This window comes from Bos indicus x Bos taurus, chromosome 1, assembly GCF_003369695.1.
Source record: "Bos indicus x Bos taurus breed Angus x Brahman F1 hybrid chromosome 1, Bos_hybrid_MaternalHap_v2.0, whole genome shotgun sequence".
Taxonomy (NCBI): Eukaryota; Metazoa; Chordata; class Mammalia; order Artiodactyla; family Bovidae; genus Bos; species Bos indicus x Bos taurus.
In genome coordinates, this window is record NC_040076.1 from 117,105,650 (window position 1) to 117,125,502 (window position 19,853).

The following is a 19,853-nucleotide window of genomic DNA, read 5'->3' on the forward strand; positions in this document are numbered from 1 at the left end:
ACCATTGCTTGTTCTATTTTGTTGTCAATGGCTACACCACCTCCCCCAGATGCACTGGAAAAAATTAGAATATTTCATTAAATTATTCTAAAAAAATGTAAGCTCCCTTCCAACTCTTAAAGTAAATAAAAACATTTTTGTTTTACTTAAAACCAAAATAGTAATTTAAAATAGACTATTAGTCTATTTTCAGAATTTCATACTCAGAGCTCTCACTTTGAAAATGAGGATCTCAGCAAATAGGTGACTTCTAAAAATCCTTTGTTGTTTCACTATTTCCAACTTGCCTATGAAATATATATGCTACTTTAAAAATTAACTCCCAGTTCTATTCAGGAGTTCTCAATTCAGTGACCTTAAGATATATTTCAAATGAGCAGTATCTGCTCCCCATCTCTTCATTTACTAACTATATATTCTAATTAACTTTCATGCAAAAATTTCAGTGGTTACTTATTGCAGTAAATTCAGATGATTACTCCTCTTCTATAGATTTTTATGTTTTTAATATCTCGTTTTTACATTTTAAAAACTGGCTTGTAAAAATGATTCAGAGGGCTTTTGGGCAAACAGTACTTGGAGGGTTGGTTAACCAGGAACTCAACCATCTGGCAGACCCACATGCTTTGTAGCTTGCAAAAATCTTGTACCTGGCAAAAATCACCAAGTAAGGTATGTGGTTTAGCCCAGTTTTTTCCTAGAAACAATTGGGAACAGTCTAGCTGGTAAGTACATCTCAAGTTCAAGCATCATTGTAGCATGTATATGATAATGACACAGAAGGCTGAATAATTATCCTCTTTGGCAGTTTATATTGTCCTATGTATATAGCAAGGACCTATATCCTTTTCTTGGTGTTTTTGTAAATTTTAAAGAACAGTTATTAGATTTTTCTTGCAAATATAAATCTGATATATTAATCTACTGTATCAAAACAGAAAAATGTCTTTAAATTATTTTTATGTAAAACTTTACTACACATTCTTCATTTAGTATTTAGTGATAAATTTAGGTGCTAATATATCTGAAGACTATTTTACTTTAGATGATGGGGATCCTTAATGTTATGAGGCTCAGAAATATCCTATCTGATATAGTGGTGCATTTTATATTGTAATCTAAGTAGATATGGTTACAATCCTGGTTTTGTTACTCACTACCTACCATCAGTAAATCATCTATTTAGCTTCCTCTGGCCTCAGTTTCCTCATCTGTAAAATGAAGGGGTTGGTATCTATGCCTCAGTGATCTTTGAACTTTTTAATCCTCTAAACTCTGAGTCAATGCATGGAAAACACTAAGCTTGTTTATCTGAGCATTTACAATATTAATTACAGCATACTACTTCACTTCCTGGTATTGCTAAGATGAAAAGGAGCTTCTGTATACCTAATAACTGGAAAGGATGTATAGATCATTAATACTTATATATGTTAGGCTTTAAAAGCTTGTAGAGACCAAGTATGGCTTCATGTAACTATAAACTATAGAACTATATAAACTTCAGTGTAAAGTTTAGTTCAGACACCATATGGATAAAGTCACCAATACTGGCCATAATTTGGCAAAAAAGAAGGTAATAGGCATTTAGATTAGAATTTGCCTGAGAATCCTAGATTATACTTTTTTATTCTGTATCAAGGGATAACTGAAATCATTTCATGACTTAAATACAATCAATTCTTTTAATATATCAGTTTAAAATAGAATATTGTAAATGCTAACTTTAATACCAGTTTTACATACTAATGAGCAAACAAAAAATCTAAATAAATCTCAAACTCTTAAAAGATTTCTTTTCTGATAATTAAAATAAAACCTAATCAGTTTTCAAGCCATTTCCTCAGCTAAGGAATAGTAATTAGCATCCTACTCTTTGTTGATAAAATAACCTCCAGTCCTGATGTATATATCTTCACATAGTTCCAATTCACCTGGCTTTCTTTCTACTTGTTTCTTAAGATGCTCACTGCCATCTCTTCTGGAATGCCTTCTAGTTTCCTAAGGTGAACCAATATTCCATCCCTTTTGTGGTTTCACTAAAATAATCACAAACTTTTTACAGTGCATAACCATGAAATTCTGGCCCCTTTATATACTCACTGTGAATTCTAGGAAATTATTTAACCTTCCTAGATCTCAGATTTTTTTTTTTTTTTAATCTAAAATAAGGATGGTATCTTCAGGATTCTTGCCTGGGAAATCCCATGGACAGAGGAGCCTGGTGGGCTACTGTCCACAGGGTTGCAGAGTCGGAGGTGACTAAGCAAGGAGCAAGGATTATACCCCAATTCACAAAACTCCTGTGAGGATTAAGTGACTTTAAATACTACCACTGTTAACTCTATCAGACTTGAGCTCTTTGAGTGAGGTTCATTATCATCTTCACCTCTGTGAAGAGAACAGTGCTTGGCACATAGGAGCTCAGGTGTGTACAGAAAGAGTCAATATGACAACAGTTACTGAATATATTAGAAACAATTACTGGTTCATATTAGGAAGCCATATATTTTTTTGAGTTTAAATAAATCAGTAGTTCTCCATGTGGTCCCTGGACCAGGAGCATCATCAGCATAATCTAGGAACTTGTTAGAAATGCAAATATTCAGGTCCACTCAGATCTACTTTTGAGGTGGGATTCAAAAAATCTATTTTAATAACTCCTCCAGCTGATATGCGGAGAAGGCAATGGCACCCCACTCCAGTACTCTTGCCTGGAGAATTCCAGGGACGGGGGAGCCTGGTGGGCTGCTGTCTATGGGGTCGCACAGAGTCGGACATGACTGAAGTGACTTAGCAGCAGCAGCAGCTGATATGAAAGAAACTAAAGCTTGAGAACTACTGCTTTAAAAATAAAGATACAAAATGGGCTTCCCAAGTGGCTCAGTGGTAAAAAATCTGCCTGCATGACAGGAGACTTGGGTTTAATCCCCTGGACATGGAAATGGCAACTCACTCCAGTATTCTTGCCTGGGAAATCTTGTGGACAGAGGAGCCTGGTGGCTCAAAAGAGTTGGACATAGTGACTAGGCAAGCAAGCACCAATATGGTAGTTTTAAATAAAAACAAATAGGAGGGCATTCTATTTGATGATCCCAGAACATGGGATCAATGAGGGTAATAAGGTGTTTTCTGTTGTGTTCAAAGTCAACATAGTGGTTTGGGGTTTACGATCTTTTAAAATGAGAATGATTAGCTGCAGAAGAATGAGTAATTTTCTTTTATTTGCTTCCTTGACCTAATGTTACAGTATTAGGCCTTGCTTTCTTTCTTATTGCATTCACTACACTATAACTGGACGATTAATAACCAGTTTCCGAACTTAAGTTCCTTAAGAGAAGGCTTCCTAACACTTTGTAACTATTCTGATAAAAAAAAGGGGATAATTTTCATAAAGAAACTTTCTGTTTCCTATGGGTAACTCTTTTAGAATAAAGTCATAAGTGGATTAGCATTTATTAGATGAATAAAAAATTGTAGGTACTGATGGAATGGACAGAAATATATAACTGTGAGAAAAAACACAAGAATGACTATTACTTTTTTATATAATGAATGTTCATTTCTTGGAATTGTGGCTCCCAAAGGAATCAAAAGGAGCTTGATAATGCTCTAAATAAAGTAAATTACAATCACATTCATAAGAAAAGTAAACCTTAAGAGAAAATTAAAACTTAAGTATCAGTGTAGGACGGACTTCCACGCTGTTCATCTTCTAATTTACCCCAAATGGTTCCCCACCACAGTTTTTCTCCACAGGCCTGCTTACTCTTATCACATTAGATTACTTGCAACCTCACTGAGAAGACAAGGGGCCAGATAGGAGACTCTGCTCCGTCTTCACAAGTGTCTTACATTTGCATCCTTCTTAATAGGCTAACTCTTTCATCCATGCTCTCAGCTCAGTGACTGCAAATCATCCCGTCTTTCCTCTCTAAAAATTAAAACCAGTGAAGGCAAAGTTAGGCTTAACTTGATCTCATATTTAAGAAAAATTCCTTATGAGAAATCAAAATTTTTCTTTATTAATGTGAAGAGAGACATCATGACTACTGTTTAAGATAAAAATAGTGCAAATTTCTTCACTATTACACTTTGACTACTGTTGTCTTTCTTCTCAATAGAAATGCCATTTAAAAAATTATTTTTTGGCCACACTGTGCAGCATGTGGGATTTTAGCTCCCCCACTAGGAACTGAACCCGTGACCCCTGTAGTGGAAGAGCATAGTCTAAACCACTGGACTGCCAGGGAAGTCCCACAAATGCTTATTAACAAAGCAACAAGGTAGAGGAAAGGAACACATATGACTTCTCACTTCATGGCAGCACACACATTTTAGTGAGTTCTTACTTCAGCCTGAGTAATACTCTCATTTTACAGTTGAGGAAACTGAAGCCTAGTAACTTACTCAGACACAACCCTGCTGCTGCTGCTGCTGCTGCTGCTAAGTTGCTTCAGTCATGTCTGACTCTGTGCGACCCCGTAGACGGCAGCCCACCAGGCTCCCCCATCCCTGGGATTCTCCAGGCAGGAACACTGGAGTGGGTTGCCATTTCCTTCTCCAATGCATGAAAGTGAAAAGTGAAAGTGAAGTCGCTCAGTCGGGTCCGACTCTTAGCGACCCCATGGACTGCAGCCTACCAGGCTCTTCCGTCCGTGGGATTTTCCAGGCAAGAGTACTGGAGTGGGGTGCCATTGCCTTCTCCAGACACAACCCTAGGGACAGGATTAAAACCTAACCTAATCAATACCAAAACACATGCTTTTCCTATCACAACATTAAGACTGTAAAAGGAAGAAAGTAACTATCTATAATGACCTAAAGGAAATACAGAGTTGTGTGCATTGTAAAAAGTGCTTAAACTTAGTTGTGAAACCATTAAGCATGGATCCAACTATGTTCATAACATGGCATTTATCTTAGCATATTCCTAGAAGAGGTTCAGGTCTGAAAACAAGGTAGGTAGCTTCTAGGAAAAGGTACTTGCTCAGTGATCTTTAGACAACCAGCATAGTTTGATTCTCTGCTAAGGGTTAAAATGTTCTTTTGTTAGAAAGTTGAAGGTACCTTAAGACTATATAGATCCATATGCAGAATATTATTTAAAAAATTACCTTGCTTTACTCAAAGACCCTCCTAATCTTCTCTGTTGAATCACAATACAATTAAAACTGGAATTCCACAAATCACAAAATAAAATGTTTGTGATAAGAACTTATTTGACTGAACTGGCAATCTCATACACTAAGGTTCAAGCACCTTTACCCAAACCAGGTAAAATCAATTCTTTTTAAAAAGTAGAAGCTATAGTCTTTCTTGGAGGCCAGTCCTCAGGAATCACATACTGTTTCCAATACATCATTTACAATCTTCATCCCCTTGCCCGCCACTCATAATAAGCACTATATCATTAGTGCTAGGAATGCTTTAATTCTAACCTGGGTTACACTTTGCCTCCTCTCAAAGAAATGTGTGTTTTATTTTTAGAAAGTAATTGTTAAGTAGCTGATTGCAAAAGAAGAAATCCAATGAATCTACAGCTCAGCAAGCTTATCAAGGTTAAAAAAAAACAACAAAAAACTATCACCCTTTCCGTAAAAGGAATTTTAAAAATATTTACATTTTCTCACAATTAAGAGCAAATAATCCTCCTTCCAAAAAAGATCCTACGTAGATAAAAATTCATATAGATAGTCTCTATCTATATGAATTAAGAAGAAATAAGAAAATTAAGCTAAGAACTCAAATTGTATGTATCCTAATTATTAACCGTAAGTTCTACCAATGTAAAAACAATCTGTTTAATTTCATGGCTTAAAAAACATAGACAAAAGACCCCATGGAAATTTTTATTCTCAGTAACACAAAATAAGTGATTTCTGTGGACCATAAAAGCTATTATCATGCTAAGCAAGCAGGTAAAATGGCTATTCACAAAACTAAACGTTATCAAGTACTCAATCATACTGTGAAAAAAGCTTTTTACCAAGGAAATATTAAAAACCCAGCTAAATATACAAAGATTGATATTTGTTTTTAGCATCAATAAATACCTTGCTCACCAATGCCCTTAGCATATTTTACATTCATCTAATTAATTTCAGGTCAAAATCCTGAAATTTTCTTCCAGAAGAGAATATTTAAAAAGAGGAAAAAAGGATACACACTGTGGATTATACCAATGTCATTTTCTGGACTTCAGGTGTTTTATATTATAGTCATGCAAAATTTTACCATTGGGGGAAGAACTGGATGAAGGGCTACATGAGACCTCCCTGCACTTCTTTTTTTTTTTTTGAGCAACTTATCTATAAGTATTCCAAATAAAAGTTTTAAAGGAGATACTAGTACATGGTAAAGAATAAATTCAGTGAAAGGAAAGTGAAAGTGAAGTCGCTCAGTCATGTCCAACTCTTTGCGACACCCCAACCAGGTTCCTCCATCCACGGGATTCTACAGGCAAGAGAACTGGAATGGGTTGCAATTTCCTTTCCGGGGGATCTTCCCCACCCAGGGATCGAACCCGGGTCTCCCACATTGTAGGCAGATGCTTTACCATCTGAGCCGCCAGGCAAGTCAATAAACTCAGCGAGTACACACAAAAAGGTATACCATCAATATAAAGTCCCTCTCCTACCTCAGATTCCCTTTGTCCAAGTCAACCACATATATGTATCAGTGACCTTAAAAAAGTCCATTTAGGAAGGAATTCTTTACTGTTTTGGAGTGGGAGAGGCCTTTCTAACTATAGGCCTCAAAATATATGAAGTACTTCTATAAATCTGTAAGACAAGAAGCCCCAGTAGAAAAATGGGTAAAATACACATGAACATTCAACAAGACATTAAAAATACTCTATATCTCATAATAAAAATATAGACTAAAACTATAATATGTGATATTATTTCCCTAAACACACTGGCAAACATATTAAAATTTAACGCAAAATTAGTGAGGTTGTGGGAAAATGGGCCTTCTCTTTACTGTGCTGGTGAAAAATGGTATAATGGTATAATCCTTACAGAGAGCAATTTGGTTACATCTAATAAATTTTGCACATACATACACACCCTCACTCTTCAAGTCAGCAATACTACAAGTAGGTATTTATCCAACAGATATTTTTACATACATAGGAAAAATGTACTGACAAAACTACTCATTACAACGTTGTTTGTAATAGCAAAGTTTCTGACTAGCAATAGGAAAGGGCTTAAATAAATCATGGTATAGCCATTCATTTAATACTAGTCATTTAGTAAGAGGAAAAAAAAAAAAAAAAAACCCCACAACGGTGCTGTTCTGTGTACTGAGATGGAAACTGGGAAACTGTATGATGTGTATGTATTATCATTTATGTGAAGAAGGAGATTATGTACTGCATATTATGTATATGAAGACAGACTGGAAACACACACAAAGAAAGTTATCTGTTTGTAAAGGCGGGCACAAGGGGAACAGGGATTGAAGGCTACTTTCACGCACTTTGAAGAATACTGAAAAACATTTTCCAAAATGAAAATGACTCATAAAGGAGTTATTACAGTGTGAACTTAAGACATGACCAAATGGCAGACAGGAAACAAGAAAGGAAGAAAGGAGGGAAGAGGACCAACAACTCCTCTTGCTTTTGGAACTTTTTCTTTCTGAAATATTAGGTACTATGTTTAACACAGGAAACTATTAATATACATGATACTTGTGATTTGCAAAATTTATTTCCTTGGCTTAGGGTGAATTAAAATCACTTAAAAACATAACTCCCAGTATAGTTATTTCTGTTTAAAAGTGATGCTGGTAACTAAATTATAAAAGTCTCTCGGATAAGTATCTAAGATACAACGGGCTACATAAGCTTACACAGTGTTGCATTAAAAAATGAATTCCAAATAAAGCATTGGTAAGATCTTTTTTACTTTTTACACTTCAAAGTTATGATATTTTGGAGGAATTATTATTTGATAGTAAAATTCTGATATAATTAGATAGATATTTTTCCTGAGCTACTCTAAGGAAACAACTTAAAAACTAGCCAAACTATTTTTCTGTTAAAACAGTCAAGATGGAAGATATAAAGATTTAGTCACGAGACTTATATAAAAGGAAGACAGCATAGCAATTTTACCATTACAGTCCAAACATTCCAATACACTAAGAAAGTTTAACATTCTATTACTTCAAGTTAAATACTTAAATGTAGTAAGTACATGAAAAATCATATCTACATAAGATAAATTACATAAGATAAATGAGCTTATGCACTGTTATTTCTTATTAGACTAGCATAAGGCAAGGTTTGACACAATGAAAAAGTTATTTCCTTCCTCTGAGTCAGACTGAAAAAAGAAGGGTGTGAGAAAGGGGTAGGAGGAGGGTAGCATTTTCCCCAATGTTGGAGTGCTTACATTTAAAGGAGACTCTCTTGAAAGAGATTTCATTTTACTGTTTACAAAGCAGCAACTGGTAATTTGGTGATAGCGTAATTACAGGGGAGTGAAGGACACATAACAGAGGTGTTTAAGCCCAAATTTAAAATTTGACACTACAGTCCTGGCTAACTTTACTTCCTGGAGACTGGGAAAACAGTATACAACCGACAATTATCTAGACTGAGATGTACACTGGTATCTGAGAGTGAAAAAAGAAGGAGAGAGATTAGGAAGGTATTTTTCCCAATTTATGTTTAGAATAACTAACAAAAACCTATTTAACCTAGTTATACTGAAAAATAACATAGTGGATATAGTTCCATATATTCATTTTAGATATTCTAAAGCCATTCCTTTTAGTCTGCCGGGATAGAAGCTGATAGTTAATCAACATCTAAAAATATGAGAATTTGGAGATTAAAGTACCATATAGGTTAACCTAGTAAAAGTTCTATGGTTTCTGATACTGATTTTAAGACCTATCTTTCCTACAAAAAACAAAACTTCAGTAGAAGAGAAAAAGTCAATAAAAATTCTTAATATGAATGAAGACATTACAAACACATAAAAGCTCAAATTTTTCCAGCTGTGTTAGGAAAAGGATAAAGATTAAGAAAAAGACTTTCAGGGAAAGGACTATGTTTAACAGCCATTTTGTAGTTAAGATCAATTCTCCTTTAAATGGTTAACAATATGGCATTCCTTCCCTTTGACTATGAGTAAATAATAACACTGTCACCAACTAAGGCAATTTTCATGGTGTAAGTATATGAAAATGAACAAAACTGGAGAAAGAACATTAAAAAAAAAAACAATGCCAAGGGCAATAAAAGCAAAAATGTAAAGTTCTTTAAGATTTACATTTCATTTCAGAGGCCAAGAAGCATTGAATAAATTTTTACCTAGCAGTGGGCCTATTATAAAACAATCTTTTTATGTAGCTAAATTCATCTACAATTTTTAAAGTAACTTCGAATTCTTCAGCAATCACATACAAACGGGCCAAAGTGTGTGTGGCAGGAAAAGTGGGGGAAGAATCAGGAACTAGCTTACTATATGTATCTCTACTGCTAACCTTTACATTATCCCACCTCACCTCCCCCCAATTCCAAATGCCTGCAGCTTTTGAACTGAAAAGCCTAAACTTCTTAAGATGCTCCGCGGTTTACTTTTATTCTCTTTGTTGATACTGCTTCTCACTCTTTAAATACTCTACCATTCTTTTAGAGCTTTCTGTGCAAATATTTTCTCTTCTGGAAAGCCTTCTGTAACTCTTCCAGAAGTAATACAGTAAGTCATGCTTCACACTACACTTGCAGCACTCCGCATATAGGGTGTGTTCTAACAGTTTCATCAATCTTCTACCACACAAAAGCGCTAACAATCTACCATAGGGCTGGCAGACATTTAATAAACAATGCTATACGACTAAAGACTCAAAACCTGTATACTTGGAATTTGAGTCCTGAATACCTTACCTGCTATGCTGACTCTGGGGCCTTTTTTTCGGTAAAGTTGTAACACAAAGTAGCTGTACTGGATCACCTCCAAATCATTTCCTACACTTAACAACAAAACTTTTCCAACATTCCTTGGTATTTAATAAACTTGGGTAACGCTACTATTTTAACCAAACACAAAACAAATAATTGAGGAAACATTCCTTACTCTCATTTCTCATTTTCAATTTGAAACTAAACTTGCTATACGTTCTTGCTAATATTAATGAAATACTCCATACACCTAGGTAATTCAAATACCTTTGGTGGTAACAGGTGATAAATCCTGAACAAACTTCTGCCTCTTATTTCCTAACAGCCAAATCTCAGTAACATTTACCTTTCTAGATGACACTTTTGTAAAAAAAAAAAAATCGAATCTGTCTCCTCTGCACACACACAACGCTCAACAAATATTGGGTGAAGAACATGAAGTTAGATAGTGTTCATCACAGAGAAGACCACTAGATGTGGAATTAGCAAATATACATTGCAACTTAGCCTCACCTCAGGTTTACTATGTCCAGAGGCAAGTTACTCTTATTGGGCTTTTTTCCTTCATCATTTAGTTTTAGAGACTTACGAAATACCCTAACTACTTCAATGTGGTGGTGTGTGTGTTTGGATGGGTATGGGAGGGGAGGGAAGGGAAGAGGGGTGCAGATTCAGTGAGAAGAAAGGATAGTAACATTCAACTCAAGTCTTAAAAAAGTTACCCAAGGAAGTAAAGGAGTAAAGGGAATAGCTAGACACTGTAAAATGCTTGGTCACAGGGATTAAGCAAGGGAAAACGAAAGTTTTATAACTCAAGCACAGAGAATCTTTGAGAAATCAGAGGGATGATAAAAATGAGAGTCACCTATAACATAGAAAACACCAATGACTGCAATTTTTAGTATGGAGCAACTCAGGAGTGGGGAGATAGTTAATGAGTCATAAGAAAGATTGTTAAGATTTTTTGAGGGGTGGAGAGTGAGTGGCAAAGAAACTTGCAGATGGAAATGAGACATTTTAAGCTACATTTGGGACTGCTGACTCTAGGATATAGATCACGATGGAGAAACAAAAGTTGAGAAATAAGGTTACTAGGAATAGGTATGTAGAACTCCATAGAGTAATCTCTGGCAACTAGATTTGAGAGTTGTCAGAATGTGGTAGGTAGCTCCAACTGTAAGAGATAAGCCTAGTTAAAGAGTGAAGACAAATAGGGCCAGGACACTGGAGAAGATCAGCAGGTAAAAAGCTAGAAGAAGGGCTGGGAAGAAACTACCCTTTCTTGAGAAAACTAATTATTTCTTTCACTGAATAGCCTCATAATTGTCTCTTCTTTCTCAAGCATTCCACATATTAATTTTTTAAACTACGCAGCTATTCTTGAACAAATCCTCTCAATCCCATTTCCACAATGAGGCCTAACCAAATGAGTCAAAATGAGACTATCCCCTTGAATATCAAATGTCAAATACCAGTGAAGAGATCATAATTTTTGCTTGTCTTACAGCTAATCTCTTCATTTATGCCTGCAGAGATGTTATTTAAAAAAGCTTTTATAGAAAAAGCGTAATTCTATGGACAATATATTTGACAAAGTAAAACTGATCAGGTTAACCATTAGGGTTATCTGACTAAAACTCAGCTTTTGTTCCCAGGTTAATAATTAACCTTTCTTTACTATATTATATCCCTTCCTAATTGTCCCCAAAGTCCAAGAATAGTAATAAATAAGAATGGAGGTTATCAAGGAACTGTTTCAAAATAGGGATAAACCCAGAAGAATAAAAGTAAAAGTATCATGAGGTTTTTAAAGAGATCGTTGTTTCATTATGACTTAGACTAAAGGGACAGCTCCAAGCATGGTCATTACCCTTCAATAAAGTGAAGAGAATACTGTATCAGGGGAAAAAAATCTGGTCTGTTTTACTTTTAATAAATCAATTATTTTGGGATGTTTTAAAAATATAGGTTGGCCTGGGTTTGAGCAAAGAATTAAGTTGCTCATCTTCAACAAATCTAAGAAGAGTACTGTGAAGGCATGCCCTGAATATTTAAAACTGTCTAGGTTGTCACTTCACTACCGTTTGGCTTAACTGTCTTTTGCTCTCTGCTTCACTCTGGGGTAAGACAGTTGACTTCTTAGTAGCTGCCTAAGCAAAAGGCTGAATTCTCCAAGAGTAATAAAGGGGGTTAAGAACATAGGCTTTAGAATTAGACAAGCTCGTTTTAAAATCCCAACTCCACTACTTACTAATGAGGTGCTCTTACCAAGTTAACATACTGAAACCAGTTTCCTCATCTGTAAAATGGGTCATGGTTTGTACCTACCATAAAGGATTGCTGTAAGGATTATATGAGACTTTTTACAATAGTAGTACTTAAAATTTTTTTGTTCCTCCTATTGTTTGGATCAATTTGGATTTTGACAGTGTTTAAGGTTTACTATCCCAGTGTATCTTGGATTAAAAATGAAGCAGTAAGGTATAAACAAAAATTATGATTAATATTAAGAAACAGCCTTTATGGTCTTTCCCAAAGACAAATCATGCTAGTTATGCTTTCAATCTACTTGATTTCTTGTACTTCTTTGATTATTTTGTACTCTTTGTTAAAGATTCAATGCAGTCACAAAATATATGCTAATAAAAATTGTTTGACTTGAGATTTAAACTCACATCAATGTTTATGAAGCACAGCATTCCTGTGAATTGAACATCAGTAAAATTCTTTGATCTTTGATAGGATTTTAAAGTTTCATTGTTTAGATATATATAATCTTAACTTACTGTAAAAAACTTTTCCAAAGGCCACTAAAATATAACTTAATCAGTTTAATCCAACATAAAAATTTCCAAAAACCAGTTTAACCAAAAATATGTTACATGACATTTCAACAATAAATATTACTAAAAACTCAAAAGAGTGGGATAAAGTGTTGTTTTGCTTCTAAACTACATTTCCCTTAGTTGAGAATCACTGCTTTAGAATTACTTAACTCAAAAAGGGATCTGGGACAATAAAGCAAAGTATAAAGTAGCAGTATTATAAAATTTAAAGGGTTACAAGGTTTTCTCACTCATGGAGAAATGCAGTAAAAAATGCACATCTTCAGCGGCAAAAGTTTTAACAGCTAATTACTTTTTCTCATTTCTTCTTTTTAATCTGGGCCGTTGGCAGTGAAACTGTCATGTCCTAACCACTGGACCAACCAGGGACTCCCTGCTTTTTCTCATTTCAACCTAGATCCATATCCTGAATTATTACAGGCAATAACAATTCTATAAAATAGACATGACTAGTGACAGAACTTTACAATAGTTTGTACACATCAATTTATGTAAAATTTTTATGATGGTTTCTAGACTTACATCATGACCTGAAATTTGTTAAATCAATTTAAATTCTAGAGATAATAAAATGAAATGGTATGCTTTACCAACATAATCTTTGCCCTCTTCCTTTCTTGCCAATAGGCCCTTATCCCTCTGACTCTTCCATAAATAACTGTTTTTGTTGTCTTCACTGAACGTTCTTCTTCCTTGAATTAAACCTTAAAGGTAGGAACTGTGTCTATCTCGAGGGTCTACTTATTACAACACTCTGCATATAATTGACACTGAACATTTAACTGAATAAAGGATGGAATAAAACATATAGTATTTAATATATTATCTAATTATATGTTGTAAGTTCAACATGAACTTATGGCAAGTTGAGCTTACTGTGCTGGGAAAAACAGTTAAGAAATCAACCAGATACTTAAACTGTTAGAAACTAAAGATATCACAGGAACATAATAATAAAGAGAAGGCTTCATTAGAATTTTTTTTCCTCCCTGACAAAGTCAGCTTAAATAAAAAGCCAATAAACTTTTTTCTGATATTCATCTGGTTGTTATTCACTGAAAAGGAAGAAAGTGTAACAGTTTCTATATAACATAGGCAACCAAAGTAGAGAAACTCTAAGTATGAGGAAAAGTCAGCGCTATGGATTTTCAGGTTACTTCTGACAAAATTAAGCCAGTGAAATTTAGCAGTTCTATGGAGATGACAAAATCATAGTAGACTTTGTGGGAAAAAAGTTGGACTTTAAAATTCAATCATCGGGAAGAAGAAAACGAAACCAAAGGCTATCCTGAAAGTGGAAAGAGGAGTTCAAAGCTTGCTGGTTTGGTCAGGTCAGAGAAAGCTGACAACTCAAACTGTCATGTCTTTAAGTGTGTATCATGAACAAGCAAAAGTTCTAAGTGAAGTAGATCCAGGATTCTGAAGAAATTCAGATATACTTCACTCTTTTTATACTGGGGATCAATGCACATATAAAGGAGTCCCATGAAACCCTCGTATCACCTCTAGAATCAACAATTAGGAAGAGAGGAAACATCCTGCGATCTCTAAGATGTTAAGCAATGTCTCCTTATCCACTGAAAAAGAGCTTCAGAACTAAAAACCATGACTCATGGCCATGAACTGGAACCCATATTCTTGACTACAGCTGCTATGAAAACTAACAGAACGAACTACAGAATATTCTCAGTTCAATGTTTCCATAGAAATTGTAGTACAGCTTACATTTTTACATGAACCTAACCTCTCTACTAAATCTTTAAATGATGGCAAGGTATTTTTCTGCTTCACATTTTAGAGTCTCTGCTATACAAGGGTTTATAAAGGTTTAAACATGAAATGGAAAAAGAAAGAAGACCAGGAAGCTAAGATAAACATCACTGGAGGTGTTCAAAGGCTAGATGACAACTTGGAAGGTATGTGGTAGACATAATTCAAGTATAAGACAAGTGGTTTGACTAAGTGACCACTACATTCCCTTCTAACTCAGATTTATAATTCTAGACTCAGAAGTGGTACCAAATAAAAGGTTTTTGTTCTGAAGTCATACCCAGGTTTGAATCCGCATTTGATTTTACGGTATGACTTCACACCAATTATTTAGCCTCTCCAAAGGATAATAAATAGGACCAGATGCTAGGATTCAGTGAGATAATGCATTTGTGTCTTGCACATGGTAAATACTTAACACGTTAACTACATAATTTATATTAGTAAGGTACAGTTTCATTTGTTTTTGCTTTAAGCAGTAATATTATCATAGATTTATTAAGCCATATTTAGACACAGGAACTCTGTTACAAACACTTAAAAACAGGCTAAAGGTTATAAGGTTTGGAGTTCATCTGAAGATAAAATTAAACCAATGAAAAGGACTTGCACCAAGTAGTTGCTCAACAAAAAAAAATCCTGTTTTTCTGACCCCCCAAAAATAAATGTTACATAAATATTTTAAAAGTAAATATAAAATAGGTTTCTTAATGGTTATCCACAACTAAGGGCAAATGTGATGTAGCTTAGTAAGGGGTTTTACATTTGACTCATCTCCCTATCCCAAAATTTGCAGTCTGAAGTAGCCTTTTAAACTGCTGATAGTGTTTCCTATTTATAGATCCTAAATACTAAAGGATGAACTCCTTAATGGTTACACTTAGTATAATACTATTCCAGTAAGTACTAAAACTTTCTAATACATATATACTTGTTTATAATTATAAGCATTAAATTTAAGTGGATGTTATTTTACAATGCAATAAATAATTTTAGATAGTAAGCAACCTAACAAATTTATTTTTTGGCAAGTGCTTTAAAAGATGGTTTTATAATGAGGATGACCCCCTGCTACTAAATTCAAAGGAAGTCAAAATTATGTATTCATATCTTCATACAATATGATATTCTCCCTTATCTTATCCTTCAAGTTTTCCAGGGTTACTCTCTAGACCTGCATACAACTGAGAGCCCAGATTCCACTTAGAAAGCTAGATCTGAACCCTAGTTTCACCACTTAATGGCTATGTGACCTGAGAAAGTTCCTTAATCTAAGTTTTCACTTTCCTTCTCTATAAGCTGAGGCTATTGATAGTATATATACATCTGCTGTGAAAATTAAGTAACAGGTCAAAAATACTTGGCATGATATCATGTTGCATATTTTTACTTAGCAGTCCCTGACATATAGTAATCCCTAAGTAGCAAAAAAAAACAACTACTCTGTGGAGAAATTCAATCAGCACTTGATCACAGAGACTCAAAGGATATACTCTAAACTAAAAGCAATTAGGCTCTGATTTGTTCCATCAGTCTAATGATCACTCATAATAAACTACCCTTGGATAAATATCAGTAAGAGTTACAGATTGGTGTACTCATTAAAAATTTCTTTCATACGTCATGTATTTGGGTGTCTAACAAGGCCTGTTCCTTAGACACAAACATTCACTAGCAATGTTACCCAACTATTTTTGAAAACCTGGCAAATGCTCTGAACCTTTCACTGAAAACATACATAATGTTCTATCCAAAATTCCACAGGCTTCATGACCCTCTGAAGCCTACCCACTGACTACTAAATATAGATACCTTACCAAAGAAATTAGAACTTATTAAAAAATAAAATGAAAAACATATATAGAATAAGGGACAACTGCTATTAGTTTGTTGTATTTTCTTCCAGACTACCACTGATTGCTATTACTGGTTTAAGAAACTTAAGTTTGTATACAAAATCTGATCAAAATGAAGTCATGGAATACTATTATCTGAAGCAATTTAGAATATAATTAAAAAGAATTAGTATGAATGTGTACAAAAGAATAACATACTTCTGATTAAGATTAGAAATAGATACCACAGTCTATTTAGATGATGCTTTTCAAATATCTGACAGGCTTGCAAAATGTGTGTACCATATTTTAATGAAAAATATTAATTCTAATATTTTCTGTATAACTTTGGAAATGTATCTTAGCATAGATTCTTTTTCTTCATATGCAAAATATGATGATCAGGTTGAGGATTAAGATATCCTAAATCTAAACTGTATTATCTAATCTAAACCATTTTATTTTAAGAGTTCCCCTACAAAATACAGCTATGTAAAACAAAGCAAAATTAGAAGACCTATTATAACACAAGTTTACAAATTTCTGCTTTCTAAGCAGAACACAATTCTGAAAGGAAATGTTTTTTCAGGGTATACAAATAATGTATAATGACTTCTGATATATTATTTTCATTTGATATTATCATCTTAGGTATTCTCAAGAACTGAGAGAGTTTCTTCAGCTTTCATTTTTAGTGACAGCATGAAAAATGCCTTTTTTATGAAAAATAAAATCCTATAAGTAATTAAATTATAGTTTATGAAAAAGATGGATGTAAAACTTCTATAAAAGATCAGTATTTCTCAAATATTTCTTGGGATATTAACTAGAAGGTATATGGGGTCCCTAATTATATCGTAAGCATCCACAGCAGATGCGATAGCAATATTTAAATAATCATACTATGATATAGGATGTCACTTTATTTTTTAAACTATTAAATACCACTGCAAAGATACAGCCTGAAAGGATTACATACTCCAAGTATTAAAAATTCCAAGTTTTAACGTATATATTTAATACTATACTCTTACGTTATACAATGTGCTCAGTTTGTTCATAAATATTCATCTCAATACAATAACATCAGGTATAATACATAAAATCTAATCCATTAAGTCTTACCAATTTATGACCTGATGAGACACTCTTGTGGACAACATTCAGTCCTTAGAAGCTAGAATAACCCTTCAACCATGTGAGGGCATCACAACTTTTAAACTTTCGGCTTTCGATCATTATTATGTCACATTCCTCCTCCGATGCTGAATTCTAAAAAAAATTCTAGCAAAGAGTTTAAGTAAATAAGTGTTTTAATCAAATAGCCTTTAAAAATCTTTTATAGCAAAGGTTTATGTTCTACCATGATTACACAACTGATATTTTGTACTTTTTTTTTAAATGTAAAATAATTTCATATTTGATCTGGATACTTCAAGCTTTAAATAACATGGACTTTCAGGCTTCAGGAATACTTGTCAGTAAAGAGTCAAGTAGAAATGTAACCCATCAAAGGTTTAAGATCATGATCCAGAAATTATGATTTAACACCATAACCTGGTATAGATAGCTTTGTAGTTCTGCAGAATGGCACTTGAGTTATACTGTTTCGTCCACAACCATACCAGTTTCTAGACTTACACAGCACAGGTGGCTGGATCAGTAATATCTATATGAATCACTAAATGCTCTAGACAGCATTCAACTTAATACCTAAATCCAAGTCTATCTTTATCATCCCCAGTTTTAAAATTAGACAACACGATGGAAAGAATAAAATTTTAGTACGTGTTTTATGTAATAGATATAACAATCTATCCTACTCGAAAGTAATCCTACTGCTCATCTGTGTATGCCGCTGCTGCTGCTAAGTCCCTATGGGCATGGAAGAAAATAGGGGGATAGGAAGATTAAATAATTGTAAAAATTACTTCATTGAGAATATAATCTTAAATTTATTACATGTTTATAAAAAAGCTTTCAATTGGGTACCTGTTTTAATCATTAGAAGGTAATATTATCATTTTCTGCTTGAATTTTCTGTTTGATAAGAATGTTGATTTATAATTTTAGTCAGCAGTAATCCATTCAAAGGGAACCCACACATTTATGGGCACATTTCTGCCTACATCAAACCCCTAAATAAAATGGCATAATGAGGTAAAGGGGAGGGGGAAAGAGGAAAGCCCTTATTGAGGAAGATTAGATGTGCAAAGTTATAAAAAACTCAAAGACAGCATTGTAAAGGAAACTCTGCAGCCATCTCCAGAGATATTTGACCCAAATATAGGGGGCTGGAGTTACGTTGTTATAGATTTTAACTTTTAATGTTAAATTTTCTATTAAATACACACGGTCATTTAAAAGTCTTCTATATAATCTGAAGGTCTACTTGAATTTTTTCAATTTACAAATATAACCTTTCCAAATGTAACCTGACAACACATTTGACTTCAACAAAATCAAAGATTTTATTTTCAAAGGACAGCCTTACAATGTAATCACCTGGTGAAGGCAAAAATCCATATTTATTAGGATAAATAATAGTTGAAGGTTGTGGTCATTTCATCAACATTACTATCAAAATGCTTTTAGAATGTTTTTATGCAACTCTCATCTCCTATCAACCAAAATTCTACCATAATTTAAAAAATAAAATAAGTTACTTTAATGATTTACTCTTTTGAGGGACAAGTCCCATGAGAAGATACAATACACAGACATATTTAGCAAAGTAAATGGTTCCTGAACTATATAATCAGTAATGCTGGTAAGCTGCTTGTCTGTAAGACTTTGATGAACTGGTCATTTAAATGGCTGACTACTCGGTCTTTTAGTAAAGGACCTACCAACAAAAAGCACTGTCAAGATAAATGCCTGGAAAAAAAATCTCTGAAAGATAGAATTAAACCAGCCATATAAAGCAGATTTAATTATTTGTACTGTGTTATAAAAATGGTACTTTAAGGTTGCGTGCACCATACAAATGTATGGGAAATTTAGGATGTAAGAGTTGTACACATTAAAAATATATAAAACTTCTGTGTCAATTTTTCCCCAAGCATGCTTTCTCAAAATTAGTTCCTACCAAGAACAAGGCTCACAACTGAAGAGTTTCAATCACTAAATTCTAACATGTAGGAAATTCTTATTAAAAATTTGAAATAAAATTGAGTAAATGAAGTGCTTGTAGATGAAAAGAGTTAAGATTAATTAGATATCCTTTAAAATTTAACTTAGAATTCTGAAAGTGAATATTTAGAAGTTATTCATAAGCTTGAATCTCTGGCAAGATTGCTATAAAAAACAAATCTTGAGTATTTCCTATAGTTATCACTTCATTCTTTAATTTTTGAGGAAAAAATTTCTACTGAACTGAGAATGAGCTATTAAATGTTCTTTTAGCCCAGCAAGAACCAGGCTAAAGTTTACAGTCATTTACCTAATTTTATGGCAAACTTGTATTAACAGAATAAA

General features: G+C 33.8%; 1 protein-coding gene across 3 annotated transcripts in view; it reads right to left on the bottom strand.

Annotated features, from left to right (window-relative positions):
• TSC22D2 (TSC22 domain family member 2) overlaps window positions 1-19,853 on the bottom strand; it is a 51,748-nt gene that overhangs the window by 8,339 nt on the left and 23,556 nt on the right. For 2 of the 3 annotated variants that reach the window (XM_027543631.1, XM_027543637.1), the window contains one exon: window positions 3-54. In XM_027543631.1, the coding sequence (XP_027399432.1) occupies window positions 3-54 (52 nt within the window). Of the gene's footprint in view, window positions 1-2; window positions 55-17,501; window positions 17,661-19,853 lie in introns of all 3 variants that reach the window. The other variant, XR_003511332.1, reaches the window with a different exon arrangement.